The 14331-nt window shown below is 39.6% G+C and overlaps 1 protein-coding gene across 4 annotated transcripts in view; it reads right to left on the reverse strand.

Moving 5' to 3' along the window:
- LOC118430617 (zinc finger matrin-type protein 3-like) overlaps nucleotides 1–14331 on the reverse strand; it is a 51582-nt gene that overhangs the window by 1727 nt on the left and 35524 nt on the right. Inside the window, exons 1-5 of one of the 4 annotated variants that reach the window (XM_035841596.1) lie at nucleotides 14136–14267; nucleotides 9736–9944; nucleotides 3614–3667; nucleotides 2203–2396; nucleotides 777–934 (exon numbers count right to left, since the gene is read on the reverse strand). In XM_035841596.1, the coding sequence (XP_035697489.1) occupies nucleotides 777–934; nucleotides 2203–2396; nucleotides 3614–3667; nucleotides 9736–9944; nucleotides 14136–14154 (634 nt within the window). In that variant the 5' untranslated portion in view covers nucleotides 14155–14267. Of the gene's footprint in view, nucleotides 1–766; nucleotides 935–2202; nucleotides 2397–3613; nucleotides 3668–9735; nucleotides 9945–14135; nucleotides 14268–14331 lie in introns of those variants that run through there. The other 3 variants (XM_035841592.1, XM_035841593.1, XM_035841594.1) reach the window with 3 other exon arrangements.

Here is a 14331-nt window from a genome sequence, read left to right on the forward strand (position 1 = left end):
ATCTTCGAACGTCTGAATAAATTTTGATATTATCCAGAAGAAGAGTTTGAACCATCATCTATTTAATTTCCCATTTAGTTTGAGACAGTTCTTTACAATCAAGCAATGGCAAAAAAGTGTTTTGTTTCTTCAAACCTATTTGATGATGCAATGAAGGTTTGACATCCAGGAACAAAACATATATAACAGAAAGATTGAGACAACTGGATAAGATCTCTGACAGTAACAGAGTCAGATGTTTTGGACAGCATCCACTGTCCTTTCATAGATAGACGGTGGATGCTGTCTAAAACATCTGCCTCTGGGACCCGTCTCTAGTTGTACGACTTATTGTTATGTATGTTTGAAGATTGTTTTGCTTATGTGGCAGTCACACAGCAGGAAAATCAACTGGTTGAAGAGTGCACAAGCTCTGAGTGACATTTTTGGCAGTAATGCGCCTGGTGTTCTCTTGATCACCATGTAACTTTTAGGGATTAGCTAATGTGGAAAGGAAAGAAAGGAAAGTGATCTCAATCCAGTTTAGCTCACTGAACAGCAAGTCTTCCACTGGTCATGACATAGAGGGCAAATGTAATGTACAGTACTCATTGCACCAGGGAAATTCCCCAAACTCTTAACGACAAGCTTTCCGGCAGCATGCACTATCGGGTGAGTGACACAGCCGAAATCAAACTCACTGCTTCTAGTCCAGAGACAGGGCCATTAACCACTGGACTATGCGTGCTAACAGGGAGTCCCACACATGCACGTACTTGTAGCACACCTGCACTTACTTGTGTCAGCCCCAGCCCAGCGCCCCCGCAGTGCCTGCGACGTCTGCTTGTCCAGCGTGGCCTTCCGTTGGTGCTTCATACTGGACAGATGGCTTTCCAACTGAGTCTGGGAGTTTAGGTAGATATTGCACGTCTGGCACAAGAACTGCGACTTTTGCCTACAAAGGACAGGGGGCAAAGAAAACTTGGATAAAGAAGGTTTACGTGTGTTGGATTCAAGTGCAGCAAACAGACCAAACGATTGCTTTGGATCCCATTAAGTCATGCTGCATCGTTCTGGAAAAGGGGTCGCACTCATCCAACTCAAGTAAATTCTTGTTTATCCAATTTTTCTTTGAGAGGAAAAAAATCATAAGATGAAGAATGCAACGTATGGATATAATGTCTAACATTAGCACAACCAGCCTAGTAGACTCTTAGATCTCGAAGTCCATTTGTATGGTAATGTCAAGAGCTGAGATCAATGAATTAAACAACAGGAACACCTATTAGCTACTCCAAGGATAGCTATCTTTATGAAGTCCATCAAATAGCAGCCACATGTTTATGTCCTTCAAAAATATCCTCTTTTTAAGTCCATCAAAAAACAGCCAACTTTTTATGTCCATCAAAAAATAGTAAAAAATGTCAAACAAATCAAGTATGCTTTTTTAACTCCATTCAGAAATAGATATTTTTAAGCCCATTGAAAAATGACAATTTTCTTAAGTCCATCAACAGCTTAGTACTTTAATAGTCCATCAAGGAATAGTCATTCATTTTTATCAAAGGCACATGCAGGACGCTTTTTTCAACAATCTCTTTTAATCAGCATGTGCTGCTTGCTCTTTCAGATCACAGCTTACCCTCCATTACCATTCAGTGATACAAATAGGACTCCCGTCTGCTTTCCACAGGCAGACCATTAGGAGTTTGCCATCCAGAACAGATAGAGAATGGCTGGAGCTGATATATTGTCTCAACAGAGGCATCCTGTAATGGGAAGGCTGGACAGGCCATGAAAGCTGATGATAATGGTACGTGACAAAACTGTTCTTATCTCTACCGGAGCCATTTACTGTGCAGTCCGGGCTAGCAGATAAATTGCCCGAAAGCAAAATTTCATGTGGAAGGGTGCTTTGGAGGTCAAGGCGGGACCGCCCTTTGGTCCGTGTAGTTCTTGATCAACTTAGATAAACTGGGGAAAAACGTAGGTCATCTCAGCTGTATTAGATTCTAATTCTTGGTGGAAAGTACTTGCAACTAATCTTTTAACCTAATATACCTGTGGAGCAGGCTATTGCCACTTACAAAGTCTGTCGTTGCACAGAAGCCCAAAAATAAGCAATCTTGTACGTACCCAACAGTTTGATTCACATACATCACATAATGAAAAGTATGAATCATTCACAGTTTTATAAATGTTAAAGCGGCAAGTGAGATGTACCTTGTAGCTGCCCCGGTGCCGTCTTGTCTGTTCTGTGCTGCCATGAGAGCCTTTAACCGCTTGGCGTGAGGCTTGCCCTGGTAGTGTGACTGAGCGTGGACGGCAGAGTTGAACGTCACCCCGCAGATTTTACAGTAGTCGAACCGACTGGGGTCTTCGCTCACTTCTGCGTCCGCCGCTTCCCCTGCTGCTTCCTGGGTTAACACATAGGTTCATCTGTGTTGTCTTGCATAGCCCTAGTTCACCTTTATCCACAGGGTAACCTATTTCCGTTGATATTAAATACAGCATATCAAGGGATATAAAGTCGACCGACAGTGGTTTCAAACTGCAATACAATCAAAATACTGCTATGTGAAACCACCGATTTGATGTCCCTAAATATACTGTTTTTAAAGCAACGGATATAGGTTACCCCACATACAAAGGCGAACTATCATTACACGTAACGTTATGTATGGGGAAGGTTATTATCTTTAAATATCAATTACAAAAAGTACATGTAGTGTAGTCCATAGATGACATAAAAGTCCAAATACACTACTGAAAAGTTACAAAATACATGTATATTGATCAGAAATACTCTTGTCATGTATAATTTGTACATTTGCATGTATTGTACCACCACCAAACCACCCATGATTTTGGAAAACCCTCCCCTGAAAGGGTTAAGATTACATATTTCAGGGCACAAAGTTTTTTACTGAACAGATATGTGACAATGTTTTTTCTTTGCAACTTAAACAGATTCTGACTGGAGGGAGCTTAGAGTGCTCCAACTACAGCTGACAGTTACACAACAAAAAACTGCCATGAGGTTCACCACAAATAATGATTCCTACAGCTTTATTTTACAAGTTTTACAATTAAGTGTTCATGTCAAATGTCACCGTCACTGATCTTTTTTTTTATGTTTCATCATTATTAATGATAATGACCTAAAGAAAGGTCTAAGAACATTTTCATAAAAAAGTGTTGTATTGAAAAGATTTTTCAAGAAACCAACATTTTTGAGCAATTTGGGTGAGAAACTAGGTAAAGTAAAGATGTTTTCCCATGAACTATTGAAAAATGAATTCCACATAATGTATACAAACAGATTTAGACTTCAACTGATGCAGAATTACTGTATCAACCAACTGTGCTGCAGCTCTTAATTCTTATATGCATGCAAGCTTTAATGGATAACCAAACTTTTGATTTAGTGGTATGATAATAATTATATAATTGTTTTTGGACTGAAGAAAACCATTTGAGCCTCTCTAGCTACATGTATCTACAGTCCATAAAGAAACAACTCAGTTGCCACTGACTCAAAACATTTGTTGAAGAAAACCACGTACTCCATCTTGACCATTTGTGGAAGCCTCATGTCAATTTTTTGCAGTGTAAACAAAGGGTGAAGTGCTACCTTCTCAGGGGAACATGTAGGTGGCGCTACAGTTGCAGTCTCACTCTCATCGTCCTGTAGACACGGAAAGGTTTGTTTGAATTTTAGCAATCGATAATGGAACATAAGGGTTCAACATTTGTGTGGTCTGGTAGGGCCACTTATGCATGATTCGCATAATGTACTAAGTCTTTTACATGAATTTGTATCACTAACACAATTGGACAAAAAAATCTACACAGAGCTCTACTATTAAAAAGGTGGTTCTATGAATAAGGTTGTGGATATCAGCTGTGAAATGTTAGTTATAAAAACTTATATCCATAAAAATTACCAATACAAATGTACAGTTTATGGACAAGAAACACCTTGCTTAGGTCCTTTCCAATTACTCCTCAGTTATCAATTTCAAACCTTACAAATTTGAAATTGCAGTCAGTTCTCTGTGTTTTTCTGCAGGAAATAAAAGCTGGCCATTACCGCTAATAGTATCCAGGAAAATGGCCCTTTCACCATTTAGACCAAGGCTACGGGAGTGAGAAGTTAATGAAAATTTAAGTGCTATCGCCAGTGGTAATGAAGTCAAATCTCTTCCATAAAAATGCCCCGCCGTTGAAAACAGTCCATTTGTGCTGGCAGTAACAGTCTAAGTGTCCACCATTTTCGCTGATTTGTAGCAAAGGGGCTGGCAGGACAGTTCCATCATCGCAACTAAATACTCCCAATGCCGATCCTCCTCTATTGTCAAGAGAGGTGGATTTTAGATCCCACAGTGCTCCATTGGCAATAAGTTGAATAACTCTTTATCCTTATAAACACTCTAGCTGCTCTGGTGCCACTGTTGGATTCAGCTTCAGCTTCATACATAGCACTCCATGTATAGATTCAAAGAATTCCACCATATACAAAATGTAAAGCTGTGGAAAGAGTAAGGGCATTACATGTACAGAAGTGATGTTTATAGACTGAACTATACGTCCTTGGTCTAAGCTATACATTACCGCTGCAAGCTATACAACATTGCACTTAGCTGAGAACATTTAGTTACTGTATCTCTGTTGGTAATTTGTCCCACCTAGATGTGCTTGGCAGCTTAAAAAGAAATTTCTCCTCTCTTCATTGCACCATAAATGTGCCAAGCAATTCAGTAAAGCAGCAGGGCTCACCAACATATACAATGTAATATGTACATTTTGTACTGGCACACAAATAAAAGTTGTGCAGTTATTTTATTGTAGCATAACTTTCCTGAAACTTGTATCCACAAAACTGAGTTTAACATTCATCAATATTGACTACCTAATGCAGAAGTAATGTATTTGTCTCACATTTGTAGAGTTATGGGAGATGTTGATTACTGGATCCAATACCAGTCTCTAAATTCTGGCTACAAACTCTTGCTTGACAGTCAGACTTTTTTGAAAATCTATCCTGCAACAGTTTTCCAGTAAAGTTCCACATAATTTGTTGCCTCGTTTGTCTTCCTTAACATGTGGCGCAGCTATTATCTGCAAGATTTACCTGCACCAAACTTGTAATTCTGGCGCCGTCTCTGGCAATAACACTGTGATACATGGCCAACATAAATGCTGCCGTGTACTGCATAAATTCACCTCACCTTGCACTTAATCATTTGCAGCAGGTACTCGTTCAAAATATCAAACAGACAAAATCTGATGAAAACGCTATTGGCCCAGGACGGATTTGACGAGTCTAGAAAAATGCCCCAAGGTTTTCTATGGCATTTATGGTAACAATCTATCCAATTAGAGTGAATCCTTAGGCTTGCTGAAAAGGACAAAACTTCACATCAAAAATTCTAGCACAGGAGGTCATGTAGATGTATGAGATTTTCCACAGAAGCTGAAAGGCTTCAAAAGCAGAGCTACACAATGTACATGTAACGTTCAGAGCTATATGTAACGTTATTTGTCACAAGAAAACTGTTGGAAAAGTGTGATATTTGTCACTCTAAGGTTTCATTAGTCACAAAATAGAATGTGGGGCATTACAGTGTCATGAATCAATTGAAGAGACATATTGAGGGCTCAGACTTAGAAGTGTGCAAATTTACCTATCAATTAGACAGTAAGTTAACAGAAAAACTCCAGTAAAAGCAGTATTCACTTGCAAGCAGCTTCAAAGTTTGACATGTACCAATGTTATAACTTTTATCCTTTGAATCATAATAAGTCTTGCTTGTGGGCCGACAGATTGCCCCTACAGCTACAACTAGTGAGTGAGTGAGTGAGTGAGTGAGTGAGTGAGTGAGTGAGTGAGTGAGTGAGTGAGTGAGTGAGTGAGTGAGTGAGTGAGTGAGTGAGTGAGTGAGTGAGTGAGTGAGTGAGCGACTGAGCGAGCGAGCGAGCGAGCGTGGGAGTGAGTGAGTGTGTGAGTGAGTGAGTGAGTGAGTGAGTGAGTGAGAGTAATCATAAGCAAGTGAAGTCTCACTATGTATCTCAAGTTGCAAGAAGATGGATCAATGTACTACTTTCTCCAAAACTCCTTTTTGAAATTTCTCAAAGGGGTTCCAAACATGAATCCAATGTGAATTCCTAAAGATAGTCTGATCAGGAAAATCTTAAGATGACCTTTGCCTGTATGAATACCAGTTCTAATTAGGTGGGCAGTTAAGTGTTGCTCCAGGCAGAATGAACTATGCACTAGGAGTCAGGACCCAAAATTTAAACATAGACAGGGCAAGTTTTATTACAAACTCTTTTACAAATCTTCACACAAGCTCAACTTCTTTTTCCTTCTTCACGTGGAGGTAATAATTCTAAAAATGATGGAATAATACCCCAACATAGTGTATATGATTTGTACGATGGGTCATTCTGAAAATAAGCTTTTAATCATCCATAATGGCTAAGGAATGGAAAGGAAAGGCAAGAAAGTGATCTCAATCCAGTTTTAAATTTAGCTCACTGAAGAGCTAGTCTTCCACTGGACGTGACCGGGAAAACAGAGTGACGCTATGTACAGTATTTACAGGTTCATTGTACCAAGCACAAAGAACAGTCGACCATGGCTTAACGTCCCGTACTAATAAATGCAACCCTTTCCAGTAGTGTGCATGTCAGGTGATTGAAACAGTTAGAATTGAATTCACGGCTTCTAGTTCCAGAGGCAGGACCGTTAACCACTGGACTCCGTGCACTGCTATGGCACCCATTAAATGGCTAATAAAAAGCGGGGAGACATATAAACACCAAAGTCAAAGCCCAGTAAGATTGAATCTTGATTTGAGTCTTGGGATCGTAAAAAGTATTTGAAGTCCTGACAAAGACAGTAATAGGACCCCAGAATGTTTCCATAACCCTAAACTTCATTTTATCCTAACATAGCAGTTCCATTCACTAATGGAGTGGAAACCATTTGGGTGTAAAATGTGGTGACAATTTGCAAAGCCTGAGCTGCTTGCCTAATTACAAGACAAATTTGAGGAGTCACTCCGGTGTACAGGATCCTGTTGTCACAGTGACAGCATGGGTGGACATGACACTTCTAACAGTTGGTATCAAAATCTACAGACTATGTGCTACATGCATGTCAGAGGCTGTTAACGGAGCCCTTTGTAACTACTGAAACCATGCTACAAGCTTGGTCACTAATGATCTCTTTCTATTTTCAGATATCGTAAGTTCGAATTTAGAATTGTCCTATTGATCCAGATTGAACGTTTTCCCTTTAACTCATCTGCTATGATAAGTTGTAAGGCTTAGAAAGTAAAGAGAAATCTGATCATACAATAAAACAGACATTCACATATTCCAGAGAAAATTTAATCTTATAACAACTTACTATACAGCAGGAACTACCTAGAAGTAATGAATAACACTGAAAGTTTGCAGCATCACAAGCTATATGTATGTGCCACCAAGAAATCAAGACCATATCACATCAAGGTCAAAAGATTAAAAAAACAGAAGTTCTACTTCAGTACGGAGGTCACATACCAAGAGGCCCAAAATTGACCTTGACCTTTGTCTTTCCAACACCTTCCCACCTACCAAATATCATCATTATAATCCGTCGAAAGGTTCTTGAGTTATGCTGACTAAAAAAATCCGGAAACACAAACACACAGACAGACAGACACACAGATACACCTAAAACTGTATCTCCATTTTTCATTGAGATAGTGACATTTTACTGTAGCCTGGAGTACAGACTTGTCCGCTTCCGCTCTCAAAGGTTGCTATCCGCCAACAACTGTTGGCTAATTTTTCTGGCCCACTTTTCTCTTAAGAACTAAGTAAATATATTATCTATCTCAGAGATGTCTCTCTTCTTTCGTACACAAACATTAACAGCCATGAGCTGTCCAGTTGTCTATTTTAGAGGTCATCAACCTGCCATAAATCAGCACAACTCAAACCTACCCACCCTGGAGATTTGGCACAGGCTCTGACTACCTGCCATGTAAGGAAGTTGGACTCCCCCACAAGCAATTTCACACATGTTAAACAACATAACCCTGATACCAGGCCAGAGTACTAAGTTCCTCACATGGGGCAAAAGTTCAGTCTCCTGCTAAATACATGTAGCTGCTAGTAGGACAGTCTGAATTTCCCAAAGGGGTGTTCTAACAACTGGACTTTAAGGGAACCAACTGATCATGATTGGGGGTCGGGGGCTTAATCCCTTTTTCCTGGCATCAAAAGCTATCTGCCATTAAAAAATCAAGACCCACAGAATGTCCAAAAGATGAAAAAAGACAAAAGGTCAAAGTGACACACGATTTTAAAAACTGGAAGTTCTACTGCAGTACCTAGGAAACCAACAGCTTTCGATGATCTACCCACATACAAAGTGCAATCATGAAACATTCAGAGGTTCTTCAAGTTATGCTGACCACAACAAATATGCAGAAATAGAAAGTATAACAAGAGGAAGAAAAGTATTAGAAATGAAAGAAATAAAAGAAAAATTCCATGAAATATTTGTACATGATTGCGCCAGCACTGTCAAAGTAAAAACCAAACTTTTCTTTACATGTAGGTTGGTAGCACCCTTGCCGAGTAACAAGCAAGTGTTTTTCGACTGGCAGTTCATAGAGACACCTGTCTTTCCAGTACAGCATGCGACTACAGTACAGTACTGTATGCATTTAAGTTTATAGGATGGTGCTAACGCTACCTCAAAACCACCGCAAACACTCCAATTTACTGCTGTGAATTCAAATCCCTGCAAACTTAAATGCATTTACAGTATCACTTTCTTTTACAGCCACAGCTAGGGAAAATACAAGTAGTGCTTTATCTTATGGAGTGCCCGTTCCCATAATCTCCACACAACTTACCTGCGAGGGAAAGGGGTAATCTCTCCCATTTTCTCATGCCTTTGGGAGGAGACTGATAATAAAGCGAGGCGAATGACATTTTCTGCCTCTGGCTTTACAGAGTTTGCAATGCAAAGATCATTTTCAGCCACACTGCACATTCATGACCCATGTAGTTATTGTAATGTTTACACTGGTGGGGGCAGTGAAAAAGATTTTCATCCAGTTATAGATGTTTTGATCAAAATTCCAACATTGCATCCATCCATTACCTTTCATTTTCTGTGTGCTGTGGTGAAGGTTAAGGTCGTGTGTGTATCTGTACAGTAAGCCCGCAGCAAAACTTACTTCACCAAGTAGTTGTTGTTTGTCCAGATCAGGGTTGTAGCCAGCCTGAAATCATTTTCAGTCCCCTTGATTTTGAATGGGAATCCTATTGAGCACTGAAGGCATGGTGTGACGTTGAGTGTCATTTCTAGGGGGTCTGGGTCCCAGAAAATTTTAAAATCAAGACCCTCTGAAACACTATTTCCTGCATTTTGAGGTGCAAATTTTGCTTGTAGACTAAGCTGTTCAATGGCATCTGTTTTGGTGAAGAAGAACACATGGGTTTCAGTTTTTTTTAATATCTTTACATATTAATTTTTGTCTGTCCCAGGGGACGGAATGGGGAAACCTTTTTTTCAGTCCCCAGCTGCAAAATTCCTCTTAAGGACTGAAGGACAGGTGCTGGCTACAACCCTGGTCCAGATAATTCACATGTCAACATACAAAATATCACAAAACTGCTCACATTTGATAATTCAATTAGTATGTCAAAAAACTTTGTAAAAGTTGTTCGTGGAAAAAAAACACTCACCTGTGAGACTTGCATCTGTGACAACTGCGTCTTGCTAAGGTATTGTCGTACTTTCTTGGCGTGGTTCTTGCCATTGTAGTGTGACCGTGCTTGTGGAGGGGAGTTTAGGCTCACGTTGCACACTTTACAGTAGAGCGGCTGGAGCATGCTAGGAGGGATACCATCATTTGGATCATCCTCTGCTTTCCTTTTCACCCCCTGTTGGGCTCCTGAATGGAACAGGCCATAAAAATAATTATTAGATCATGCATGCCACTTTGTCTGGTGGAGACTACTGTCATCAAGGTTTATATCTGCTTTGCTCTTTCAGGCAAATTATATTTCTGTAATAGACACTTTCAAAAAGCCTGAAGCTTATATAGCTGTCAGCATACCACACTACTGTAAACATATAGAATACAACACTGGGTATTCCATATTGCCCAAGGTAGCCCCGCAGGAGGGATGGCGATACGGAATACCCAGTGTCAAAAAGACTCATACTTTATTTATATATAAAATCAAGTTTATCAAAAAGAATGGGCAAAAGATGGGACATTAATGCACATCACGTGAATAACTTGACTCGTCAATTCAAACAAAAGAGCAGACACTCTGCCAGTTTGATTCAAGAACAGTTGTCCAACTTTTCGACAGCGGCACACGCAAGTAAGTTTGAATCCTTGGAATCAACTAGCCCTGGGGCGTACCATTAAATATGGACCGGTCAGAACACCAATATTGAACATAAATACAGCACGGGTATGATATAATGACTAATATAAAAGTCTATTAACGGCTACCCAAAGTACTTAGCTTCCGCAATCCACAGAGTTCCTTGTTCCCATAGCCAACTTCAACAAGAGTCATTGCTACAGCTAAAATTAGCAAGGAAATTGAACCCTCAGTTTCACTAGTATCAGTGTCTAGAGCAACCTCAATCTAAAACTGTCAGTTTGCAAGTCCTCCTGGTAGTTTACTTTCCATCTAGAATAGAAAGATACACAGGAAATGTTGTGATCTTCAGGTCATGCTCACTTCCGACCTCGGAGTCTGAACCATCTAGAGGCAAAGTATCACATCCTTCAACTGGAAGGTTGTCAAAATTCTGGCAAGTATACTCACCCTAAAGTTCAGGGCAGGAGAAATGAAATTGTTTGGATGACATATCTAAAAGTAAAATTTAATTTGCAAATCATGCACATAGGCTAATTGCAAGTATATAACAATTATGATAATGTACAAGTATTCAAATACATGTGAGACAGACAATAAAGACTAAACTACATTACCTATCAGTAATATCAAGACTTTTCCTTTTGCATACAACAGTAACATTGACGTCTGACGTCTGTTTGTTGCAGTGGTGCCACAAAGGACATAGATAAAAGATGCACTTAAAGCTGTTAACTGACCCAATCAATGGTTACTGACAGAAATTGCCCTCTGGGGAACTCACTATAGTGGCTGAGGGGAAAAAGTTAAGTACTTTTTATCTTATGGATCAAAGCTTTTAACATTTCATACGGGCCCATCTGATATATCTTTGCAACAAAAATTTTGTTGAATATCAATACCTTCTATGCTATCTGATCAGATGTTTACCAGAAGGTCCTCAGGAGACTGTTTATATGGCATGATTGAAATGGGAAGCATAAAATATGTTAAGGCCACACCAATTTAATTTCTTGGTTCTCGGATTTTTTCAGAAAACTATTGGGGCGGGCGGGCGGGCAGTCGAAAAAAAAAATTGCAAAAAAGTCTGTGGTAAACTTATTTCACACAAAAAATCAAGGTAAAGTAGTCAAATTTTCAGTTTTTCATGGCATGATTTATCCAATGAATCTCTTCCTTTGGTTTTATACCACTGTTCTGATCATGTGGCTGCAAATAATCGCTCTGACTGGTTTATCAGCAATATGTGATAAATACATTTTTTAAAGGTCTGCAATAGCAAAACCTATATTTTTCCTGGGACTAAATCTTTTTTTTTTCTTTGCAAATCGGAAAAAAATGGGTCGGGAAATTCGAGAACCAACAAATTAAATTGGTGTGGCCTAACTCAGAGAAATGTGTCATACATTGTGTATTTATATGATTGTACAAAGTAACGTATCAGGGGATGCAAGAAATCTAGTAACAATTATTGTATTCAAGACAAAAGAATGACTGATTCAAAATTTCTGAACCAATGACTGTTCATATGGACTCACTGGAGAGATTAATGACATTTTTGCTTGTTCCAACCCTTGCAGTGCCTAATAGCACATAGGGCGGCAAGGTTCCTTGCTGATTCATGCAGTAGCTTCCCCTTAACTTGCTCAAGGCACAAGAACACAGGACCCCAATTTTATGCCCTTCCAAAACACAGGTGCAGCCCCAAACTAGACTGAACTGGGGTCTCCCCATTACCTACTAATTGGAACTAGGTGCTCATGATCTGTGAGGCTGCTAAACAACAAAGACAAACCTGTAGGGTGACATTTTACCTGAAGGAAATGTTACAACAGCCCTATGCAATAAGATACCTTCAGCTTGTTATCTCCTAGAAGATGTTGAATTGGAAAATCCTAATGCTTTCTATGTCAATGAAGTTTCATAACTGTATGGATTCTCCAAAGAGTCAGATATTTCCAGACATAACATCCATTATCCTTCATCCGTGACTGAGAATGAGTCTGATTAAGTTTTGATTCACTTCAAATCACCCAGATGGAGACCTGGCATACCTCCCTCTTGCATCAGCCACACGGTGATTAACATTACTTACCCAGACAGAAAACCTGGTGCATTCCCATCTTGTATTCAGATAAAACTTTATTAAAAGAAAGCCAAGGGCATGTCTGAGACAGTTCTCTCTCCTACATCTTCTTCATTTGACATGATAAGACCCTTGAACCAATTATTCCTGCCAAACTGCAAGCTAAGCAGTTCCTGTCTAAGGTCAGGTGGTAGAGGTGCTGTCAGATACAATACCCACCAACATCTGCTTTTCACCACATTAGACTGTTCGAACTGATTCAATCTATTAGCAGTATTGGCTATCTGTGCAGCGTACTGCACTCATTTCATCACCTCACTGTGGTTCAGTTATCAGCCCTGCCTTTGACAGATGGCTATGGATAGTGTATTTGACTTGGTAAGGAGGCCTGCATGTGGAAAAACCTTAGTCTCTTTCTGTACAAGAACGGAACGTGCATAAAGGCGGTCAATACTTGGCTTCCTATTTCACTCTGACTCACAAGGTTGCTGCAAGGTAGACCAGGTATCATCTGATTACTATCAGGCCTGCCCTGAAAAGGGCATACAAATTACAATCATGTACAAATATATGTATCACGGCAGGCCCAGTTGTCTCAAGCTTTCGATTTTTTCCCAACCCACTTGTTCTTTGGTAGCCCGTGTTGTTGACATTTGTTGTTCGTCGTTGACACTTACATGAGTTGTATATCTAATGTTCTGATTTTTTTAAGAGACTTACATGAGTTTTATATCTAATGTTCTGATTTTTTAATGTAGAGTCTATAGTGTGAAATTGTTGTCCCAACAAGCAAACAAACTTCCATGCCAGGAGGGAGGGAAGGGTCCTAGAGACAGTCTTGCATCTTATAAGTTGTATACAGTGAGTCCTCGGGACTAAATCGCTATCTAAGCTCACATATAGCCCTTTATCCCCCTAACCTTGATGTTTGTTTTATAAGGTAATTATTAGTAACTTGATAATGAAACAAATAAAAGATCTAAGATTGCAAGAAAATATTTTGTGTAATATTCCCTCGAATGTATATGTACTACATGTATATAGAAAAAAACATTCTACAGACAAGCCATAAGGTTTGCCATTTAGATAGATTGGTCAACATCACAACTTCCACTACTCCTGTAGCTGTCCGTCAGTTCATACATGTAGCTGCTGCATGTGTTATCCAAAATAGTATCTGAATTCCAGTGCGCCTGCAGCCCAAATAACAATTTTACAGAAAACATCACCCATGGAAAGTTCCTACACTGTACTTTGTGAGGAATAATCCTGCACCCGACTGATACAAGCGGCCTATATTGATAACATGCCATAGACAAGATAAGCAACATGCACAAAATCAATTCTTCTAGAGACCATTGATTTGATCAATACCTTATCTGCACCAAACATCTGCCACTGGTTCCACTGACAGGCTACTATCTACTAGTACACGTCTATTGACTTTAAGTACAATGTATTTCTGCGACATGAGCACTTTATCTTTTTGGGTTAAAATTCAGTACATTTTCCCATAAATTCTGCTATTTAGCCAAAGTCTTACCCAGCAGGAAGATGTGACATTAGCCAACATGTACCTCTTGCTGCTAAAATCCAGGCATTTAGGAATTGATAGAATTAAACCACCTGTCCTGAAACTAGGCAAGTTACGACCACTTACTTGTGGTAGAATTCATCATTTCGATAGCTTCTCTGGAAAGCCTTGCTCTCTGTGCTGTTCCCTGTGCTTTCAGCTTAGGAAATGGTTCTTTAGTCAGATATTAAGGTCTGATGTCACATACTCCCATACACAATTGTACCCAGGGGGCAATATTCTATGGCATATCATGGCAACATCCCTAGTGGGGGTTCTTTAT

The sequence above is a fragment of the Branchiostoma floridae genome, chromosome 14 (genome assembly GCF_000003815.2).
Source record: "Branchiostoma floridae strain S238N-H82 chromosome 14, Bfl_VNyyK, whole genome shotgun sequence".
NCBI lineage: Eukaryota > Metazoa > Chordata > Leptocardii > Amphioxiformes > Branchiostomatidae > Branchiostoma > Branchiostoma floridae.